Source organism: Mirounga angustirostris, unplaced genomic scaffold (assembly GCF_029215605.1).
Source record: "Mirounga angustirostris isolate CCGP_5_RB_7025 unplaced genomic scaffold, mMirAng1.0.hap1 SCAF_12, whole genome shotgun sequence".
Classification (NCBI taxonomy): domain Eukaryota; kingdom Metazoa; phylum Chordata; class Mammalia; order Carnivora; family Phocidae; genus Mirounga; species Mirounga angustirostris.
The window spans coordinates 53,080,515-53,101,685 of record NW_026991720.1 but is presented as its reverse complement, the minus strand read 5'-3'; the positions used below and the strand labels follow the sequence as shown (position 1 = coordinate 53,101,685).

The window sequence follows — 21,171 nt, the reverse complement described above, 5'->3', positions numbered from 1 at the left end:
ACAAAGATCTGTATCTTCGGTTTTTGCCATTGCTGAAGGTAATAGTGTCTTCTTCTGAATTCACGATGTTTTAATGTCTATTTTTATTCCAAACTATGAAAATTTATCTGTAATTTATATGTGAAATTTTAAATTGTTTATATTTGACAATACAGACTTTTTTACTCCCTAGGCCATATGGTGTGCTTGACCCCTAGCAGAGGTCATTTGGGGCCTTTTTAGGAGGGCTTGCAAGATCACCTTTTGCCATGTCTCCTGGTTTGGTTGAACTGAAGTCATGCAAAGCCCTTTTCCCCTTCTCTGGCTCTCTTGAGGCTTCAGCCCCTAGTCATCCCCACATAGGCTTTTGCTCCTACTGACACCAAAGACCAGGGGGTGGAGGTAGAATTTGTTGTAACCCAACAGAGCACTGGCCACCAACTCTTGGGCCCTGTAGGACTCTAGTGCCGTTAGGAGATGCTCAGATTGGCCGAGCCAGGGTCTGACCCCAGTTCTCGGACTTGAACCAACTCTGTGCTGGATGGCACTTACTGAGAACTTGTTGTATGTCAAATAGTAATCCAGGCACTTTCTACACAAGAAATTGTTTCATCCTCAACGATCCTAGGAAGTTTGTGAGAAACTTAAAGCACAGAGAGGTGAAGCAACTCAGCCTAGGTAACGGCTAAAAAATGGTGGAGCTGGGATACGGGTCCAGACAGTCTGACTTGAGAGCTCAGGAGAGCAGTCCCCTCACCACCCCCACTACCCCGGACACTAACATTCTGCTCCCAGCAGCTGCTGTGCGGTTAAACAAGTAGCTCAGAGGTAGGTGAGGCCTTCGTGTCTTCATTTCCAGTAACTCACACTTGGTTGCCATTGTTCCCTGGTGCCCACTGTCCCCACCGCCCAGAGACGCTCTCTCAAGTTACCGTCCTGCACCTGGACTTCACCTGAAAACCATTTCTCTTGGCCCTGAAGAGGTTTTGACCGTTGATATTGTATAAGTCTCACTATAGTGTAAATGTGATCGAATGGTTAATAGAGCCCTATTGTGGCACTTTGTAAAAATCAAAGGGAGCCTTTTATAGGATAATTATCTTGCCTTAATTTCTTCTGATAGTAGAAATGTGAAATCTGATTTGCTTATAGCAAGGTATAGTGGTAATTGTGTAGCTGCCCGGCTGGTGGCTAAATGTATTTGTTATCACCGCCTTCTCTTTGATGAGAACTTTTCGAGCCGTTATTTTTCATTTAACATCACACAGTTTCTCTGCAGAGACGACTGTGGGAGCTTCTAGGCTATGTTTCATTTTATTGATAAGTATGATTTTATTAATATGTTAAGAACATTAGTGTATCAGAATTGATAACCTTCTATAAGCTCCAGATTAATACACATGTACCCAAGCGTGAGATAACCATTTCAGAGCTACTTATCAGAAACACATTATCTGCTTATTGGTTTGGAGTTACCTCCAATCCAATGCAAAAGGAGGGACTCTGAAATAGCCCCTATGGAATTTTCACCTTTTTCTATGTAACTGATTTGTCATTACTAAACAATTGATGCCAAGATTAATCAAGAAAAATCCCAAGCTGTTTTCATAAATAAAGCCTGCCCTATGAAACCAGTTTCATTCCCTTAGGAAATGACATGCTGTACCTCCTTATAAATGCTCAGTAATGGCCTGCTTAGACTCTATTATGTTTGCCTTCTAAGTGCTATTAGGAGTTTCTGTTACATTTTTTTCATTAAAGTAAAAATGGCCATTAGAACAAGTTTTTAAGGGGTCATTTAAAAATATTTGCCGTTTGAGAAATAGAAGGAACTCACTAAACATGTCCCCGAAGGGTGGCACCACGCTGTGCTGAGTGGCGGGGGGAAGCTTTTGAGTTGGTGAAATTTGGCTTTTCAAGCCTCGTGTTCAATAAAAGCCTTTCTGTGGTCTTTTTCAGGTATGTGGCCAGTTGGATAGACAGAAGGCGGCATCAATCAGAAAAGGCCAATTTAACTATTCTTTTTGATAAATATGTTCCTGCATGCTTGGATAAGCTGAGAACCAGCTTTAAAACAATCACTTCAATTCTGGAGAACAGCCTGGTGCAGGTGCGGCTTTGGGCACACCATCCACGCTCTAGTCCTGATGTGGTAGTGTGTGACCTGACTGAGGCAGCAGGAGGTTTCGTTTGCTCGATGGAAACGCAGAGAGGAGCGCCTGCGTGACCCAGGCAGTCGGGCATCCGACTCTAGATCTCAGCTCGGGTCTGAATCTCAGGGTCGTGAGCTCTGGCCCCGTGTTGGGCTCCATGCTGGGTGTAGAGCCTACTTGAAAAAATGAAACCTAAAAAAAGAAGAGGCAAAGATCACTGGGGTCGTCAGGTTGCTCCATCTGTCTTTCCCTTTCCCCAGCTCCATGTCCCCCAGTGTTTTTACAAACCTACACACCTGTCACAGTCTGTTATCACTCTGGGTTGTAGTCTGTTGGTTTTTTGTTTTGTTTTTTTTTTCCCATGAGACTGTCATCTAGAGGGCAGAAGCTACCTTGTATTTATTTTGACATCCCCAGAAATTTACAGAGTTCCTCGCACATAGCGGGGGCCAAGTATGTGTTTACTTAATCACTGTGCTCCTCCAAGTATATTGGAATAGAATAAGAAGAACAAAGTAGTAACAACCATATTTATTTTTCTGTCTTCTAAGAAACTGGCCCAGAGAAAGGGGTTCAGTATGTTTTTTGACTACAGTAAATCCAGCAACTAAAGATGCAGGCTAGTAAAAGAAAGCTTCTGAGCTTGACCACCCGCGGCCCTCCCACACTCTTCTTCCTTTCTGTTCTCCCCCCTCCCCCCAAAAGTCAGGTCACTCCCAATGGAGAGTTCATAATACTCCAGTTACTAGTCTGTTCTGATTCTCCTTCTGAGACAGCTGGTAAGACTGAAGGGTATATGTGATAGGTTGTCATGGAAGCAAATGAAAATAATTCACAGCACACAGAAATGAAGGTTGTGATCTTAATCTCAGCATGAAGAAAAACAGTCCCCAGCCTTTACAAGCATAAAACTTCACAAAAGGTTTACAATTAGAAATCCTTTTTTTTTTCCTCTAGGAACAAAATTGGTTTCAGAGTACTATGTTACCAGATTTGTTTGAAGCTAAATTAGAAATAGTCACAAGCATAATAAGAAGAGAAAGTTTAGGTTTTTGGATAATTCACACACCAATTAAGTAAACGATAGTCTTCAACAGTAATTATCTAAGGTATAATTTATTTCTGAAAGCAGGTCTGAATTTATTCATAATGAATTAATTATGTGGTTACCCAAATTAGACTTCCTCTGGTGTAGTACTTGGAAAAGCATGATTGTGTTCTTTCTCAAGTTGACTTATGTATTTGTGTGATTCTCTGTAGTGTGAATTTTTTCATTCAAGAGTAGTGTGAAAATAGGTCAGTAGGAATTAATATGACTTTCCCTCTCACTTCCTCCTTTTGTAGTATTCAGAAATGGCATTTTATCCTCAGCTCCTTTTCAGCTGTTTTTTTTTTAGAGTAGTGTCTTTTCTGTGATTACGTGACAAAATTCGAGATGAATTTGAGTACAAAAGGGAATACCTTCAAATGACTACTTTAAGAAATTAATGTGCTCCATTTTCCAATAAATGACATGTATTTGCTTTAAGTTTGGTTAGGTATATTAACTCCTTCATAAGATACACCAGAGTCTGATGTTACCAGTTTCTGACATAGAGCTGCTCTAAGTGTTTTCCAAGTACTGTGTTTGGGAGAAAACAGAAAAGTGGTGAGTTAGTAGAGTCTCCAGGTGAGCGGATAACATCACATTGAAGTCTTCCAGTCCCTGTTTTGGTTTTGGTTTTGGTTTTAACAGTCCCTTAGAGCACCAGGGCTTTTCTTGATAACAAATGGGTGATTTTTATTTCTTTTGGAGGATTATTTTAAATTGGCAGATATGGAACTATATAACATAATAGAAATCAAGAGAGAAAATTGAAAAATATAACAGGCGGTCAACTTTTCAAATTGGAAACCTTTGTAAATTATTTCCAGGAGCTATTTTCCAGGTTACCATAGGTTTTCCCCTGCTTTCATGGCTGGGGAAGAAAGACCCACAGGCAATCCTGACCTGTTTTGTTACAGCTTGCTGTCTGTATGAAATCTCCGGCTGCCTTCAGAAACCAGGAGAAGGGTACCAGGAGTTCTGAGAGTCTGGGATAATGTTACTAAGTGACAACTGTTTCTGTGATTCAGAGAAGTAGCTGGAAAACATGTTCATGACTGGTTGTTGTTCCCTTTGGGAAAGGCCTTTGCAGGCAGCCATGTTCCCCTCATCACTGACCTGATTGTCCTGAACTCAGGCTCTGTTTCTGACCAACAGCACATTGCTGTCTCACATGGAGGGAGTGAAGGACAAGTTCCTGGAGAGCATTTCTTCCAAGGTTAAATTTAGTTTGGTGTTAAAAAAAAAAAAAGTCATAGGCGAAGGCTGCCGGTCCGACTTTCTAAGTTTATACAACAGGTGGGAAAAAACCACTGCCAAAGCACTAAGGGAAAATGGGTTATCTAAATGTCCAGCAAGAGGGAAATGAATAAATACCTCCCTGTCAAGTGGAATCTTACGCACTCATTCCCACCGATACCGTAGGGCAGCGCTCACTGGGAAGGCGAGGTATCTTTAGTTTGTTACTGAGTGAGAATGTGAGCTGTAGGCGACTCTGTACTGTGACTCCCTGTTAATAAAAAAAAGAGAGAGAGAGCTTAAATGTATTCCCCATTATCTTTTCTTTGTGCCTATATGTATTCGTGTTTATTATAGTGATCATGAACTGGATAAGATAGTCCTTTTTTAAAAAGACTTGATTACTTAGAAGATCGGTTTCATTAAAAGTGACAAAGGTTTTCCCGTATTGCCTTAGAAAACCAAGGCAGTAATTTTGGTCTGTCTCAATGTAGCAAGTCCCAGATTGGGGAAAATTCTATAATCTCATAAGGAGTAAGTGGATTTGTTAGTATGTCCTTTGACCTTACTCTGCTATTAAGGAGTTGCTGCCCTAAGTAAGTAGCTATTTATTTTTCTTTAGACTCTTTGTACCCTTCTAGAATGCTTGTTGACTCCTGACAACGTACCTTCGGACAGCCCAAAAGAGGTTTATGAAGTCTACTTTGTCTTTGCTTGTATCTGGGCATTCGGAGGCACTCTGCTGCAAGATCAGGTATGTTTTGAGATAGTTCACAGAAATAATTTATAGCACCAGTTTTACTTGGGAGGCAGGTTGTAATGTGATCCCTGTGTTTTGGGGTTTTTTTGGTTTTTTTTTTAATATCATCATAAATCTCTGCCATTTGCCCTGTTCTCTTGTAAGCCAATGTGTTTAGGCCAGCTCATCCAGGCTGGTAGCTCTAACTTTGGCGGATGCTGCCGAACCCATAGCCTTGCCCCGGTCTCTCTTCGGAGCCCAGGGGTCGGTGTTTCCGCCTGCCTCGGGAGCAGGGCCGCCAGTATGCTCTTCCAGATGCCGCTCGGCTCTCTGTGACGAAGACAGAGCTCTTCATCTGCCCCAGCCCCCCACTGGCTCCTCCTCTGCTCCCTTTCTTATCCTCGGGGATGCTCAAATTCCTCCCAGTTGCTCGAGCTAAAAACGCGGGAGACCCCATTCTTCTTTACTTCTGTATCCCGTGATTATCAGACCCTTTCAGTCACACAACAGCTGTCAGGTCAGTCCCCACCTCCCCGTCCCTACAGCCTCCATTCAGGAATGTATCATCTTTAGCTTGTCCTGGGCCGTCACAGCATCTTAGCTCAGGCTGCCGTAACAAAATACCGTACCTTGGATGGCGTAACTGTCAGAAATTTACTTTCGGTTCTCGAGGCTCAAGTCCAAGGTCAGGGTGCCAGCATGGTCTGGTTCTGGCTGGGACCCTCTTCCTGGCTTACAGACAGGTGCTTTTTTGCTGTGTCCTCATATGACCGAGAACAAAAAGCTTTCTGATGTCTTTTTTATAAAGGCACTAATCCCATAATGAATGCCCAACCCTCATGACGTCATCTAAACCGAGTTACCTCCCAAGGCCCCATCTCCAAATACCATCACAGTGGCGGTTAGAGCTTCAACATAGAGATGTGGGGTGAGAGGAGTGGACACATGCAGTATACAGCACGTAAGAACCTTGAAATCGGTTTCCCTGTCTCTGGTCTCTTACCTCCAATCAGTCTCTTACATGATTCCTGGGGTAATTATTTAGGAATCAGACTCAACTCAGGCCAGATCCTTTCCAAGGGTCTTGCCTTCAGCCTAACATGAGGCTACCATGCCTGCCCAGCATTGCTAGCATAGTTCATCCGTGGCTGATTTCTTTTGGGCAAACACTTGAGACGAGCCTGCTCGAGTGCATGCATACACATACACACACGTGTACACACGGCTTAGACTTACTCAGGTGCAAAGTGGGAGTGTTTCAACATTAGAGGATGGCACATCTCATCTCCACCATGCTCCTCTGCATGTAGATTTTGTCACGTAATGTTTCCAGTAATTGTTCAGTCTATCTTCATGGTGCTCATAAAGCTCAGAGGGGCAAAGGAGCTTGACCAAGGTTACACTGATAGGAAATGACAGTACCAGGATTCACACCCATGTACATCTCCAAAGGCGACCTGGGCCAGGGTACCTCAATGACTGATCCTACGGGTACCCCTGAATCTTTGCCTTAAAAATAGATGGCATGCATCTTCCAGACTTTGCCAGATATTTCCGGATGTAAACAGGGAATTTAAATTGGAAGATATCACAGCCAAGAGGGCCCCATATTTCCATTGGTTGACTTGTTGTAGATCCTCAGATACATGGTTACTAAAACCTGTTGCCGGTTCTGCTTCTTGTCACTAGGTTACCATAAACCGTGTCTATAAATAGGTGTGGAATTCACTTGGCCTGCTAGATCTGATTTTGATCCTTCTCAGAAGCCACATTTCCTTCTGTAGTATCCAGGGGCTTTCTAAAGAAAAGCAGCCCATTTTCTTTAGTGAAAGTCAAGAGTTGGTGTTGGGTGACTTCATGTGGTTTTTCTCAGGCACAATTTACAACATGCGTGGACTTCTTCATGGAGGCCACGGGCAGAATCTCCCCTCTCCCCAGCTTCCCCCTCCCCCATGTTTTTTTATGTCCTCCTGGGGTTCTCCACAAGGTTTTTTCCTTCGCTAGGATGTAAACCAGGTAAAATTGTGTGAGTAGGATGTGGACAGCAGAGATCCCTCTATTCCTGACCACTTCCCTCCCAACTGATTGCCTTTTCATCTTTCCAGTTTTCAAACATGGCGGCCTTCCCAGCAGTCCGTCAAGCCGGGCACTGGGCCACCACAGTGGTCACCTCACTCCTCCAGACCTCGCTCCCTAAATAAGCCTCATCTTCTTCATCCTCCTCCTCATCCCCATCACCTTCACATCTTCAAAAGGGCTCTAACTACGAAACATTCAAAACAGAAACTATATAGTTGGAAACATGAATGAAAAAGACAGAAGAAGATGGGGCGCCTGGGTGGCTCAGTCGTTAAGCGTCTGCCTTCAGCTCAGGTCATGATCCCAGGGTCCTGGGATCGAGCCCCGCATCAGGCTCCCTGCTCAGCGGGAAGCCTGCTTCTCCCTCTCCCACTCCCCCTGCTTGTGTTCTCTCTCTCGTTGTCTCTCTGTCAAATAAATAAATAAAATCTTTAAAAAAACAAACAAAAAAAAAGACGGAAGAAATGCTCTTAAGATAGCCATTTATTAGTTGAACAAATCTGAGCGCCTGCCAGATGTCCAAGAAGGTACTTAGGCCTCTTAGTTGGCTATTTTACTGAATCTTCAAAAAAATAAAACCTCTATGTATAGGTACAACTACCTTCCTCCCCTTTTAACAAAAAAAGGAGCCGAAACTTAGATAGCCTGCTTGAGGATGCCCAGGTAATGTCGGAGCCACGTTCCGACTGCAGCACGCTGACTCGGGTCCGGTGTTCCGAAGCCAGGCCATTGCAGGCAGCTTCCAAAATAGGTCTTGGATCAACTCTCCCTGAGCTCCCATAAACCGCTATTAGTACTTCTCCCTTGGCTTCTAAGGTAACAGCCTCACTGGTCTGCTTCTGTACCTCCCCCATAATCCATTATCCTCTCAGCAGCCAGAGCAATTTTTTTAAATGTAAATTGAATTATATGATACACTTGAGAGTTTAAAACACTTTAATGGATTCCGTTTGCCTTTCGGATAAAGTGAAAAATGTAATACTATTTACACGGCCCCTGGATCTGGTCCTGCCAGTCTTTCCCTGCTTCTTCTGCCTACCCCTACCTCTCTCCCCACCTCCCACCCCCTTCCACCAGCTGCAGTGCCCATTTCTGGAATATAAGGTCTGTCATACCACAGGATCTTGGCCCGTGATGACCTCTTCCTGCTTCTTGGAGCTGTCTTCTCCCTAATCTGTGCCGGTTCTCAAAGATGGCTCACCTGGACATCCAATTAAAATAGATTCACCCCCGGGCGCACTTAACGACTGTTAAGTGTCTGCCTTTGGCTCAGGTCAAGATCCCAGGGTCCTGGGATCGAGTCCCACATCGGGCTCCCTGCTCAGCAGGAAGCCTGCTTCTCCCTCTCCCTCTCCCACTCCCCCTGCTTGTGTTCCTGCTCTCGCTATCTCTCTCTCTGTCAAATAAATAAAATCTTTAAAAAAATAAAATAGATTCATCCCTTGTTGACGAGAAGGCGGAGAAAGGGTTTAACAGACTGAACCACCCAGGCGCCCCCACAGAGACTCTTAAAGAGAGAGAACACATTGAGGGTTGATGGAGGGAGGTGGGTGGGGGATGGGCTAGAAGGGTGATGGGTATTTGGGAGGGCATTTGTTCTGATGAGCGCTGGGTGTCATATGTAAGTGATGAATCACTGAATTCTACTGAAACCAGTATTGCCCTGTAGGTTAATGAACTAGAATTGAAATAAAAATAGATTCACCCGTTACTCTCACTTAGAGCAAACTCTACTTTCACAGCACCTATTTATTTCTGCATTTATCGGCTTAGCCTCTGCTTCCCCTGTGCTTCCTCGTGTCTCTGCTTCTATCTCCCCATAAATTCTGTGACGGCAGACATTCTGTTGGCTTTCTTCCGCAGTCTAGAACAAATGTGTTGTAGTTGAGTGAACTAATGAGTCAAAGATGTGTTACTAAAATGATCTTGCTGATGTAGTGGTTAGCAAATTTTGATGTGAAGTCGAAGTCCTCTGTATTCTGCCTACAGAGAATGGTGCCAAGTGTTTTACCTTCAGAACTGATTTGATTTAAGACCAACTTTCATAGGGTGATAAAATACCCATGGCACCAACTGGAAAATAACTCACACGAGCCTCACTGACACATGAGTGGTGGTGCATAGGAGTGTGAGCTCAGCCTATTTGGAGGATGGGGACAAGCTCTGCCTGCTAAGACTCCACACCCTTCTCTGCCCTCGACACACACACCTCTTCTCCAACCATCCTGTCTCTGCTCATGGGTGTGATCACCCCAGCACTAGAAGTGGGCCATAGTCCAAGGACATAGGATACCAAAGAAAAAGCAGTTTGAAGAATGTCACTGGAGAGGGATGCCTGGGTGGCTCAGTGGGTCAAGCGTCTGCCTTTGGCTCAGGTCATGATCCCAGAGTCCTGGGATCGAGTTCCGCATCGGGCTCCCTGCTCAGGGGGAGGCCTGCTTCTCCCTCTCTCACTCCCCCTGTTTGTGTTCTCTCGCTCTGTCATATAAATAAATAAATCTTTAAAAAAAAAAAAAAAGAATGTCACTGGAGAAAAATAGGAGTTAAGGTCTTAGGAAGTAGGAGACTGCTGAATGCCATGGCCACTCAAACACACTGTTCTTAGAGTTCACCGGAGCTCACTGTGGTAGATGATCCTGCGGATACAGAAGTCACTATGCCAGCCTGTGCTGTGGCTGGAGGGAGTTAGTGGGCCGGGTCGTCCAGTGGATGTTGGAGACAGTAGGCCAGGTCTTCGTATAGATACAGAAGGGTTTGATAAGCTGCCATTTCCCCTTCTTTGTTTTCCAAACCCTAATCTAGTAGCAAAGGGCTTGTACCTACCATCGTATAAAAAGGAGCACCTTCTAGCGAGGAGAGCCTGTTCCCTGCCACTGTCATTCCTCTCTGTAGGGCGCAGTTTCTCTCTCGAGAGTTTTCAACTGCACCCCTTACTTGTGCCCTGCTAGAAAACCAAGAACATGCCTTTCCTCGTCCCTCATGGTGGGGGTTCCCAGATTTCGAATTTCAAAGATAAATGGTTTGATTAATGACTTGAAGGAATGAAATAGGGTTACCAAATGTTTACTTTTCTAAATGAGGACATTTATGAACAAGGACCATAATGAATACCATAATTTTATAAAAGGAAAGCTGTTTCAACACCAAAAGGTCCAAGAAGCCTATAAGCTCAAGTAGAGGGCAGTATTGAAATCAAATAATGTTACCAGCTTTTAAAAAAGTATTCCTGTGTTCTTACCTTTTTTATTTTATCACGAATTGATGTGAATATTGGTAGAAATCAACACCAGTGTTTGAGAACCACTGTCTCGCTGAACCTAGCATAGTAATTTGCATGGAGCTCACTGTTAAATTGAATAACCCAGGGGTAATCTAAGGTTCACCTAACCTTACTTTGCTTTTTAAGTTAATAATTACTCCAGAAAATTTGTACCTGATGGATATATGGCAATTATAGCTTTCTGCCTCTCTGATATTATCACTCATTTTAAGTTCCTTCTAGTTATTTATTTTTCTTGGGTCAGTTTCTCAATCCCATTTGTAATTATAACTCTTTACATGGCAAATACTGTGTTGAACAGGATTTGGAGAGGCTTTGTATGTGTTCAAAATTACCTCTAGGTCTGCAATAAGGATTTCTCTGGTTCTCCTTAGCTTTCTGGCTCTCAAGCTGAATTCAGTCGGTGGTGGCATAAAGAGATGAAAGCAGTAAAGTTTCCATCCCAGGGGACAATCTTCGATTATTATCTGGACCACAAAACTAAGAAATTCTTGCCTTGGGCTGATAAAGTCCCCAAATTTACTATGGATCCAGAGGTACCTCTGCAGGTAGGTGGATGGAACGTAGTAACTTTCAAACCACACTGTGCTGCTTTGAGCCTTTTTGTTTCACGTTTGAGCCGTCCTTCTTTTCCTGCCTGATGGAAAAATTTTTGTTGATATGGTCAAGCATATATAGCATATTGCCTGGGAGAGAAGAATCTTAGTTATAAGAACAACTAGTGAGATGGCTCTTAAGTTTATGCAAACTTTTTTATTAAAAAATTTCAGCTTAAGTCTAGAGTAACTGCTTTCTTAAGATCTCAGACATTTTGTGAGTTTTATTAAAAATCAAAGACATATTTCTGTTAGTTCTAGTGATTCTCATATCTGACCATATTGTGAATTTATTAGACAGCACTTTTCACTAGAACGTCTTTCCTTTAGCCCCCTAAGCCATAAAATGGATGTGTTCAAGCTCCTCAACTCAGAGGTTTCCAATTCTCATGGCCGCTGAGAAATCAAAATGAATCTTTTTTGTTTTTTAATTATTTCTCTTCATAGATTGTTGTTTTACATTTCTCTGATGTTGACTTATTCTTCAGTCGTCGTCTTCTTCTGCCCCAATCTCTCTTCCTTTTCATTAGACTTCTTAAAATCTCGACATTCTGATTCACTTGGGAGCTTAGTGCTTCCAATGGCGCTGACTAGAGAGTATAGGGGGTTTCCATGGTATTAACTAGGCAGCTGGTGTGAAATAAGAGAAAACCCAGTGTATTCGCTTCCTGGAGCTGCTGGAGCAAAGCGCCACAAGGTAGGTGGCTTAAACAACAGACATTTCTTGTCTCGTGGTTCTGGAGGCTAGACGTTGAAAGACCAAGCGTCAGCAGGAATGGTTCCTTCTGAGGCTGTCAGGGAGAGTCCGTTCCAGGCCTCCGTCTGGAGTTCACTGGCGATCTCAAGGTGCCTTGGCTCATGGCAGCATAGCTCCAATCCTCACGTGGCATTTTCCCCGTGTGTGTGTCTCTGTGTGCAAATTCCCCTTTGTATAAGGACACCAGTCATCGCACTAGGGGCCTACTCTACTTGTGTTAGTGTCTGGGGGCTGCCCTAACACGATACCACACACTGGGTGGCTTAAATGTCAGAAATTCATTTTCTCACAGTTCTTTCCCGAGGCAAGAAATCCAGGATTGAGGTGTTGGGAGGTTTGGTTTCTCCTGAGCGCTCTCTCGCTGGCTTGCAGATGGCCGCCTTCTTGCTGTGTCCACACATGGCCTTTGTGTGTGTGTGTGTGTGTGTGTGCCTCCCTGAGCATGTCTCCAAGTCTGCCCAAATTTCCTCTTCTCACAAGGACACCAGTCAGATGGGGGTAGGGCCTACCCTAACGGCCTCATTTTAACTTAATCATCTCTTGAAAGATCCTGTTTTCAAATACAGTCACATTCTGAGGTAGTAGGGATTTGGGCTTTACCATATGGATTTGGGGAAGACACAGTTCAACCCATAAACCTAACCGTGAGGAAACTTCACGAACAAGCAATCAGAAGTAGGATGGCCCCAAGACTGATTAATTCTGTGACTTGGTGATATCACCAAGGATTTGGGTCTTTCCATCTCTGCTCTGCCCTTCTTAACACTGGCATCATTTTTAAGCCTAGTATCCTTCCTGGTCTGGCTCCAGTGTCCCAGCAGTTACCTTCGGAGGGAAAGGACACTTTGTCACATATTTTTTATTAAGAGCGAGGAAACTTCTCAGAAGCCCCAGAGCAGACTGCCTCTCGAACACCTAATACTCCAGGGCTCCCAAGCCGCCCCTAACCTGCCTCAGGCCAGGTACTGGGTTACCCTAACTGGATTGACGGGGCATCACACTACCATAGGAGCCAGGTTGAGCACATGAGTGCGTGGAAGAAGCATGGAGACTTGGACAAAGTGGGAGCTCTGCCAGGAAGGGAAGTGAAGAGATGGGTGCTGGGAGGCAACCAACCATGTCTGTTCCATCTGCTTGATATATTTTGAAATCTGCTTTTGCTCAACCTGCCTGGACTTCACCTACCTGGGAGTATTACCTAGCTGGCTGAAAGGTGAGAATTCATAATTAACCAAAGACCAAAAACTGGTATGGCGAGGTTGATGGATCCGACCAACGACATCTTTTATTCAACAGGGAACCTATTAGAACTTTATAATCTTACTCTACACACAGTTGTACCAAGTGTGGTTATTCCACTAACAGCTTCTTAACATATTGGAAGGGAACCATACTGAGTCAGCAATCATAGTCAATGCTAATATTACATAAGTCTATCTCAGACCCTTTTCTAATTGCTTTACATAGATTAATCCTTAAAACAACTTTCTAAGGCATAGCCTATTAATAACCTTTTACATATGGAAAATGGGAGAGCCAAGAGATGACATAACGTGTGTCCAGTCCATGTCCTGACGCACCTTCTGTGTGGTAGGGCAGACAGGGCTTGGGCTCTGGATGGGCTTGAGTTTTAATCCAAGTACCACCACTTACTACTTTGCTGTGACCTTGGTCAAGTTACCATTGTTCTCTAAGCTTTAGGTTCATCGTGTCTGAAATGAAAATCATGACACAAGTCCCCTCGTAAATTAATTATGAGTATCAGATGACCTAGCGTATGAAGCTGCTTAACATCGTACCTGTCACATACTCAGCTCTCAGGAAGTGTGAATTATTGTGTAGAGAACTGAGCTAATAGCCAAATTAAAAAGCACATGATGACAATGAGCAGCCAAAGAGGAGAAAAAAAATAGTGTAAAATGTAACTCTGATGAAAAACAGTCATCTGGGACTGTTTGATGTAGCATAGAACAGTCTGTGCCTTTCAGTAGGCCCTGAGAGTATCACCAAATTAAAACAGAATTCTAGTGTAAATATTCATAATCATGAAAATGATCCTGAATGATCTATAAAATACTCAGTTGTGTTCAGTATAAGCTAACCAAACAGGGGAGAATATATTGCAGAATTTAGGTGTTAATGTTTTTTTTAAGAACCAATCTGAATCTTGCAGGTGGTTTTTTTTTTACCCCCTTTTTAATTTGGCCACCAAAAATGCAAGAAATGTCAACTCTGTTTTAATCACTGTGCAGGATTCTATTTCTTGCATATCTGCACCTGCTACCTCTTTCCCTGACTTTATATATTAGTCCGTGTTCCCTGAATCGGGTTTATTTCTGTTCTTCATTTTTTTTTAATTTAATTTTATTTTTCCATGTTATGTTAGTCACCATACATCATTAGTTTTTGATGTAGTGATCCATGATTCATTGTTTTCATATAACACCCAGTCCTCCATGCATTATGTGCCCTCCTTAATACCCATCCCCAGGCTAACCCATCCCTCCACCCCCTCCCCTCTAAAACCCTCAGTTTGTTTCTCAGAGTCCATAGTCTCTCATGGTTCATCTCTCCCTCCAATTTCCTCCCCTTCATTTTTCCCTTCCTTCTCCTAATGTCCTCCATGGTATTCCTTATGTTCCACAAATAAGTGAAACCATATGACAATTGACTTTCTCTGCTTGACTTATTTCACTTAGCATAATCCCCTCCAGTCCCATCCATGTTGATGTAAAAGTTGGGTATTCATCCTTTCTGATAGCTGAGTAATATCCCATTGTATATATGGACCAAATCTTCTTTATCCATTCATCTGTTGAAGGGCATCTCAGCACTTTCTACAGTTTGGCTATTGCGGACATTGCTGCTTTGAACTTTGGGGTACATATGGCTCTTCTTTTCACTACATCTGTGTCTTTGGGGTAAATACCCAGTAGTGCAATTGCTGGGTCATAGGGTAGCTCTATTTTTTATTTTTTGAGGCACCTCCACACTGTTTTCCAAAGTGGCTGTACCCAACTTGCATTCCCACCAACAGTGTAAGAGGGTTCCCCTTTCTCCACAACCTCTCCAACATTTGTTGTTTCTCGCCCTGTCCATTTTTGCCATTCTAACTGGTGTAAGGTGGTATCTCAGTGTAGTTTTGATTTGAATTTCCCTGATGGCTAATGATGATGAACATTTTTTCATGTGTCTGTTAGCCATTTGTATGTCTTCTTTGGAGAAGTGTCTGTTGATGTCTTCTGCCCATTTTTTGACTGGATTATTTGTTTTTTGGGTGTTGAGTTTGAGAAGTTCTTTATAGATCTTGGATACCAGCCCTTTATCTGTAGTATCATTTGCAAATATCTTCTCCCATTCTGTGGGTTGCCTCTTTGTTTTGACGACTGTTTCCTTTGCTGTGCAGAAGCTTTTTGTCTTGACGAAGTCCCAAAAGTTCATTTTTGCTTTGTTTCACTAGTCTTTGGAGATGTATCTTGAAAGAAGTTGCTGTGGCCGATGTCAAAGAGGTTACTGCCTGTGTTCTCCTCTAGGATTTTGATGGATTCCTGTCTCACATTGAGATCTTTCATCCATTTTGAGTTTATCTTTGTGTATGGTGTTAGAGAATGGTTGAGTTTCATTCTTCTGTGTATAGCTGTCCAATTTTCCCAGCACCATTTGTTGAAGAGACTGCCTTTTTTCCATTGCATATTTTTTCCTGCTTTGTTGAAGATTATTTGACACCATTCTAACTGGTTCCATATCTGGGCTCTCTGTTCTGTTCCATTGGTGTATATGTCTGTTTTTGTGCCAGTATCATTCTGTCTTGGTGATCACTGCTTTGTAATATAGTTTGAAATCAGGCAACGTGATGCCCCCAGCTTTGTTTTTCTTTTTCAGCATTTCCTTGGCAATTCGGGGTCTTTTCTGATTCCGTACAAATTTTAGGATTGTTTGTTCCAGCACTTTGAAAAATGTCATTGGAATTTTGATCGGGATGGCGTTGAAGGTATAGATTGCTTTGGGTAGCATAGACATTTTAACAATGTTTATTCTTCCGATCCATGAGCATGGAATGTTTTCCATCTTCTTGTGTCTTCTTCAATTTCTTTCATGAGTGTTCTGTAGTTCCTAGAGTATAGATCCTTTACCTCTTTGGTTAGGTTTATTCTGAGGTATCTTATGGTTTTTGGTGCTATTGTAAATGGAATCGTTTCTCTAATTTCTCTTTCTACAGTTGCATTGTTAGTGTATAAGAAAGCAACCGATTTCTGTGCATTGATTTTGTATCCTGCCACATTACTGAATTGCTGTATGAGTTCTAGTAATTTGGGGGTGGAGTGTTTTGGATTTTCCACATAAAGTATCATTGTCATCTGCGAAGAGAGAGAGTTTGACTTCTTCTTTGCCAATTTGAATACCTTTTATTTCTTTTTGTTGTCTGATTGCTGTTGCTAGGACTTCTAGTACTATGTTGAACAATAGTGGTGAGAGTGGGCATCCTTGTCGTGTTCCTGATCTTAAGGGAAATGCTCTCAGCTTCTCCCCTTTGAGGATGATATTCACTGTGGGTTTTTCATACATGGATTTTATGAACTTGAGGAATGTTCCCTCTATCCCTATATTCTGAAGACTTTTAATCAGGAAAGGATGCTGTATTTTTTCAAATGCTTTTTCTGCATCAATTGAGAGGACCATATGCTTCTTCTCTCTCCTCTTATTAATGTGTTCTATCACATTGATTGATTTGCGAATGTTGAACAACCCTTGCATCCCTGGGATAAATCCCACTTGTTCGTGGTGGATGATCCTTTTAATGTATTGTTGGATCCTATTAGCTAGGATTTTGTTGAGGATTTTGGAATCCCTATTCATCAGGGATATCGGTCTGAAATTCTCCTTTTTGATGGGGTCTTTGCCTGGTTTGGGGATTAAGGTAATGCTGGCCTCATAGAATAAGGCTAGGAGGATAGGTATTATTTATTCTTTGAATGTTTGGTAGAATTACCCAGGGAATCCATCAGGCCCTGGACTCTTGTTTTTTGGGAGGTTTTTGATCACTGCTTCAATCTCGTTACTGGTTATTGTCTGAATCTATTCAGGTTATCAGTTTCTTCCTGTTTCAGTCTTGGGAGTTCATAGATTTCCAGGAAGGCATCCATTTCTTCCAGGTTGCTTAATTTATTGGCATATAGTTGTTGATAATAATTTCTAGTAATTGTTTCTATTTCCTTGGTGTTAGTCGTGATCTTTCCCCTTTCATTCATAATTTTATTAATTTGGGTCCTTTCTCTTTTCTTTTGGATAAGTCTGGCCAGTGGTTTATCGATCTTATTAATTCTTTCAAAGAACCAGCTTCTAGTTTTGTTGATCTGACCTACTGTGTTTCTGGTTTTAATTCAATGATCTCTGCTCTAATCTTAATTATTTCTCTTCTAATGAGTGGCTGAGGCATCATTTGTTGCTTTTTCTCTAGTTCTTTAAGGTGTAAAGTTAGTTGCTGAATTTGGGATTTTTCCTTTTTTTTGAGTGAGGCTTGGATGACTATGTATTTCCCCCTTAGGACCGCCTTTGCAGTATCCCAAAGGTTTTGGACCAATGTGTTTTCATTCTCATTGGTTTCCATGAATTGTTTAAGTTCTTTGATTTCCTGGTTGACCCAAACATTCTTGAGCAGAGTGGTCTTTAGCTTCCAAGTGTTTGAATTTCTTCCAAATTTTTTCTTGTGATTGAGTTCCAGTTTTAAAAAGCATTATGGACTGAGAACATGCAGGGAATAATCTCAGTCTTTTGGTATCAGTTGAGGCCTGATTTGTGACCCAGTATGTGGTCTATTCTGGAGAAAGTTCCATATGCACTCGAGAAGAACGAGTATTCTGTTGTTTTAGGGTGGAATGTTCCATATATATCTATAAGGTCCATCTCGTCCAGTGTGTCATTCAAAGCTCTTGTTTCTTTGTTGATTTTCTGCTTAGATGATCTGTCCATTGCTGAGAGTGGAGTATTGAGGTCTCCTACAATTAACGTATTTTTATCAATATGACTGTTTTGGTTAACAGTTGGCTTATGTAGATGGCTGCTCCCATGTTGGGGGCATAGATATTTACAATTGTTAGATCTTCTTGTTGGCTAGACCCTTTAAGAATGATATAGTGTCCTTCTTTGTCTCTAACTACCGTCTTTAGCTTAAAATCAAATTTGTCTTTTATAAGAATTGCTACCCCAGCTTTCTTTTGAGGTCTGTTGGCATAGAAGATGGAACTCCATCCCTTCACTTTCAGTCTGGATGTATCTTTAGGTTCAAAATGAGTCTCTTGTAGACAGCATATGGATGGGTCCTGTCTTTCTATCCCATTTGCAATCTTGTGCCGTTTTATGGGAGTATTTAGGCCATTCATGTTGAGAGTTATTATTGAAAGATACGAATTTATTGTCATCATGTTGCCTGTGAGGACCTTGTTTTTATAGATTGTCCCTATAAATTTCTGTTGTATATCACTCTTGGGGTCTTTCTCCTTTTATAGAACCCCCCTTAATATTTCTTGCAGGGCTGGCTTAGTGGTCACATATTCTTTCAGTTTCTGCAGGTCTTGGAAGCTCTGCATCTCTCAATTCACTCTAAATGACAGCCTTGCCAGAGAAAGTATTCTTGGCTGCATGTTCTTGTCGTTTAGTACCCTGAATATGTCTTGCCAGGCCTTTGTGGCTTGCCAGGTCTCTGTGGATAGGTCTGACGTTATTCTGATGTTCCTCCCTCTGTATGTAAGGAATCTCTTCCCCCTAACTGCCCTTAAGATGGTTTCCTTGGTTCTGAGATTCATGAGTTTTACTATTACATGCCAGGGCGTTGGCCTGTTTTCCTTGATCTTGGGAGGGGTCCTCTCTACCTCTAGGACAGGAATGTTTGTTTCATTCCCCAGATTAGGGAAGTTCTCAGCTATGATTTGCTCAGATATATCTTCTAGTCCTCTCTCGCTCTCCACCCCGTCAGGGATCCCAATAATTCTGACATTGGAATGTTCCATGGTGTCACCTATTTCTCTGATTCTATTTTCATGGATTTTGAGTTGTTTTTCCCTGGTCTGCTCTTTTTCCTTCTTGTCTGTTAATTGGTCTTCTAGATCAGTAATTTGTTCTTCTGCCTCACTTACCCTAGCTGTTAGATTATCTAGATTAGATTGGATCTCATTGATAGCATTTTTAAGTCCTGCCAATTCAGCTTTCACTTCCGGCCCTTAGGGATTCTATGTTGCCATTAATCAATTTCTCCATTCTAGCTATTGTCTTCACAGTTGCTACTCTGAATTCCATCTCGACATCTTGGTTATATCTGTATCCATTTGTAAATCTGTGGCAGAAGTAGTCACAGTCTCTGAGTCTTTTCTATTTTGGGGGTGCCTCCTCCTAGTCATTCTGCTGAGGGGTGGTTGAGGGAATGTACAGAGTCCAAAATTATTGACCACAACCCAAGCAAGACGCACCTGTTTTATAGGGACCTTAGGGTTGTTGGCCTCTTGTTCTCCCACCCTGTCTCCTGGGGGAGGGGTCTGCCGCACTGTTACTCAGGCATCCCTGTTGCCCTGCCCCCTGTGGTGGGGGATGGGCTCAGTAAAAACCGGTTTTGGGGGGCTTTTGTTCTCTGGTGGCTTTCCCTGGCAGCTTTCCGCATCTCTTCTGAGAGTCAGAGCAGAAGAGACCATTTCCAACTCTCTGCCTCAGAGTGGAGAGATCGCAGTCTGTTCTTCAGTGAGCTCTCCAGGCCACACTATATCCATTTGTGTCTGTGCTGCTATAAACTGCAGTGTCCTGGGTTGTGCGCCCCTGCACATGGCTCCCAGTCCGCCTCCAGGTCGGAGCATGTCTCTGCCCTTTGTGCTTCTAAAACCTCCAGCCGCCCCCAGTTCGCACACATGGCCCCACTGCTCTGGTTTCCGTCTAAAGTCCTTTCCCTGCCGTTACCGGTCTGCAAGTCTGTGCCCCGTCCCCAGTGCAGGAGGCTGTCACTCACCGGTGATGTAGGATCCTCATGGCCAGGCACCCTCCCGCTGCCGTTTACCCTCCAATATCTGCCCGCGGAGTCACAGCTCCCCACTTCGTACCTGGGAACCAACCGCCTGTGAGATTCTGTTTGTAGAGATCTAGATATACTTTCTTACATCTCAGGCTGATTTCATGGGTGTTCAGAGTGGTCTGGTAGATATCAGCTCAATTCCGGGGACCGGTCAGAAGAGGGTCCCCTACTCCTCCGCCATCTTTTCCCCTCCTCCTCTGTTCTTCATTTTATTTTATTCCCCTAAGCCACCTCAAATTTGTTGTGAAACAATAAAGTATATAAGTAAGTCACTAATTTTCAAAGCAGAAGCATTGCTATAGTTTTTTTTTTTTTTTAACAAAACAATGCATAATATGTTTGACAGTACTTTGGACTTAGGAATATTTCACTTAAAATCACTGTTTCCTGCCATTGGGTCTCTCCCCATGCAGAACTCCTTTAGTCTAAATTCTGCCCTAATCGTTTGGCCACTTAATCTTACCCAGCCAAGGCACTGCTCCCAACTTTGATTTATGTGTGGCTTGACTTTTCAAATGTTTTGTCAGCTCCTAGAGAGTGGTGGACGGTTTCTTAAACTTTTATTGGATTCCCTGGTATGCCTAACATGGGGTTGGACAGATTGTAGGTACTCTGTGAAAGGGGCTTTGGCTAGTACTTAAGTTGGAAAAGATAAATCCATTGCTTATGCTACTGCATTTTGATGGTACTACCCATTTGCTCTCCTCAAGTTATGATGTCTGAACTCTGACAACTCAAAACTGAAAATCAGGTAAGATCTCTCCTACCGAGTGTGAACTTGAGTTAAGAATTCTTTGGATCTCAATTCTCAAATGACTGTGTTGCTTAAGATAGAAAATTTTGGAATGCCTCTCTTTCTGACTTTTCTCTCATTCTGTCCTTCTCCCCCTCCCCCCCCCCCCCACAGAGAGTTGTGGTTCACACATCAGAGACAACTCGTCTCAGATATTTCGTAGAGTTGCTGCTTGAGAAAGGACAACCCCTAATGCTGGTAGGAAATGGTGGGGTGGGAAAGACAGCCTTTGTAGGTGATACACTGGCAAGTCTCTCTGAGGATTACTTCGTGTCCCATGTGCCTTTCAACTACTATACAACATCTGCAGCTCTGCAAAGTAAGTGTTCTCCTGCTTATATTTTAGAAACAAGGCATCAGAAACTGTCAAGGCTGGGGCATGTAGCTGGAGGGGACGACTACTTTCTCTAGGCTTTAGA

At 42.8% G+C, this 21,171-nt stretch overlaps 1 protein-coding gene across 1 annotated transcript in view; it reads left to right on the top strand.

The window, feature by feature from the left end:
* The window catches only part of DNAH11 (dynein axonemal heavy chain 11), a 339,985-nt gene that overhangs the window by 159,938 nt on the left and 158,876 nt on the right, over window positions 1-21,171 (top strand). Inside the window, 4 exon segments of the mRNA XM_064575180.1 lie at window positions 1,939-2,089; window positions 5,078-5,209; window positions 10,928-11,105; window positions 20,871-21,071. Coding sequence (XP_064431250.1) covers window positions 1,939-2,089; window positions 5,078-5,209; window positions 10,928-11,105; window positions 20,871-21,071 — 662 coding nt within the window.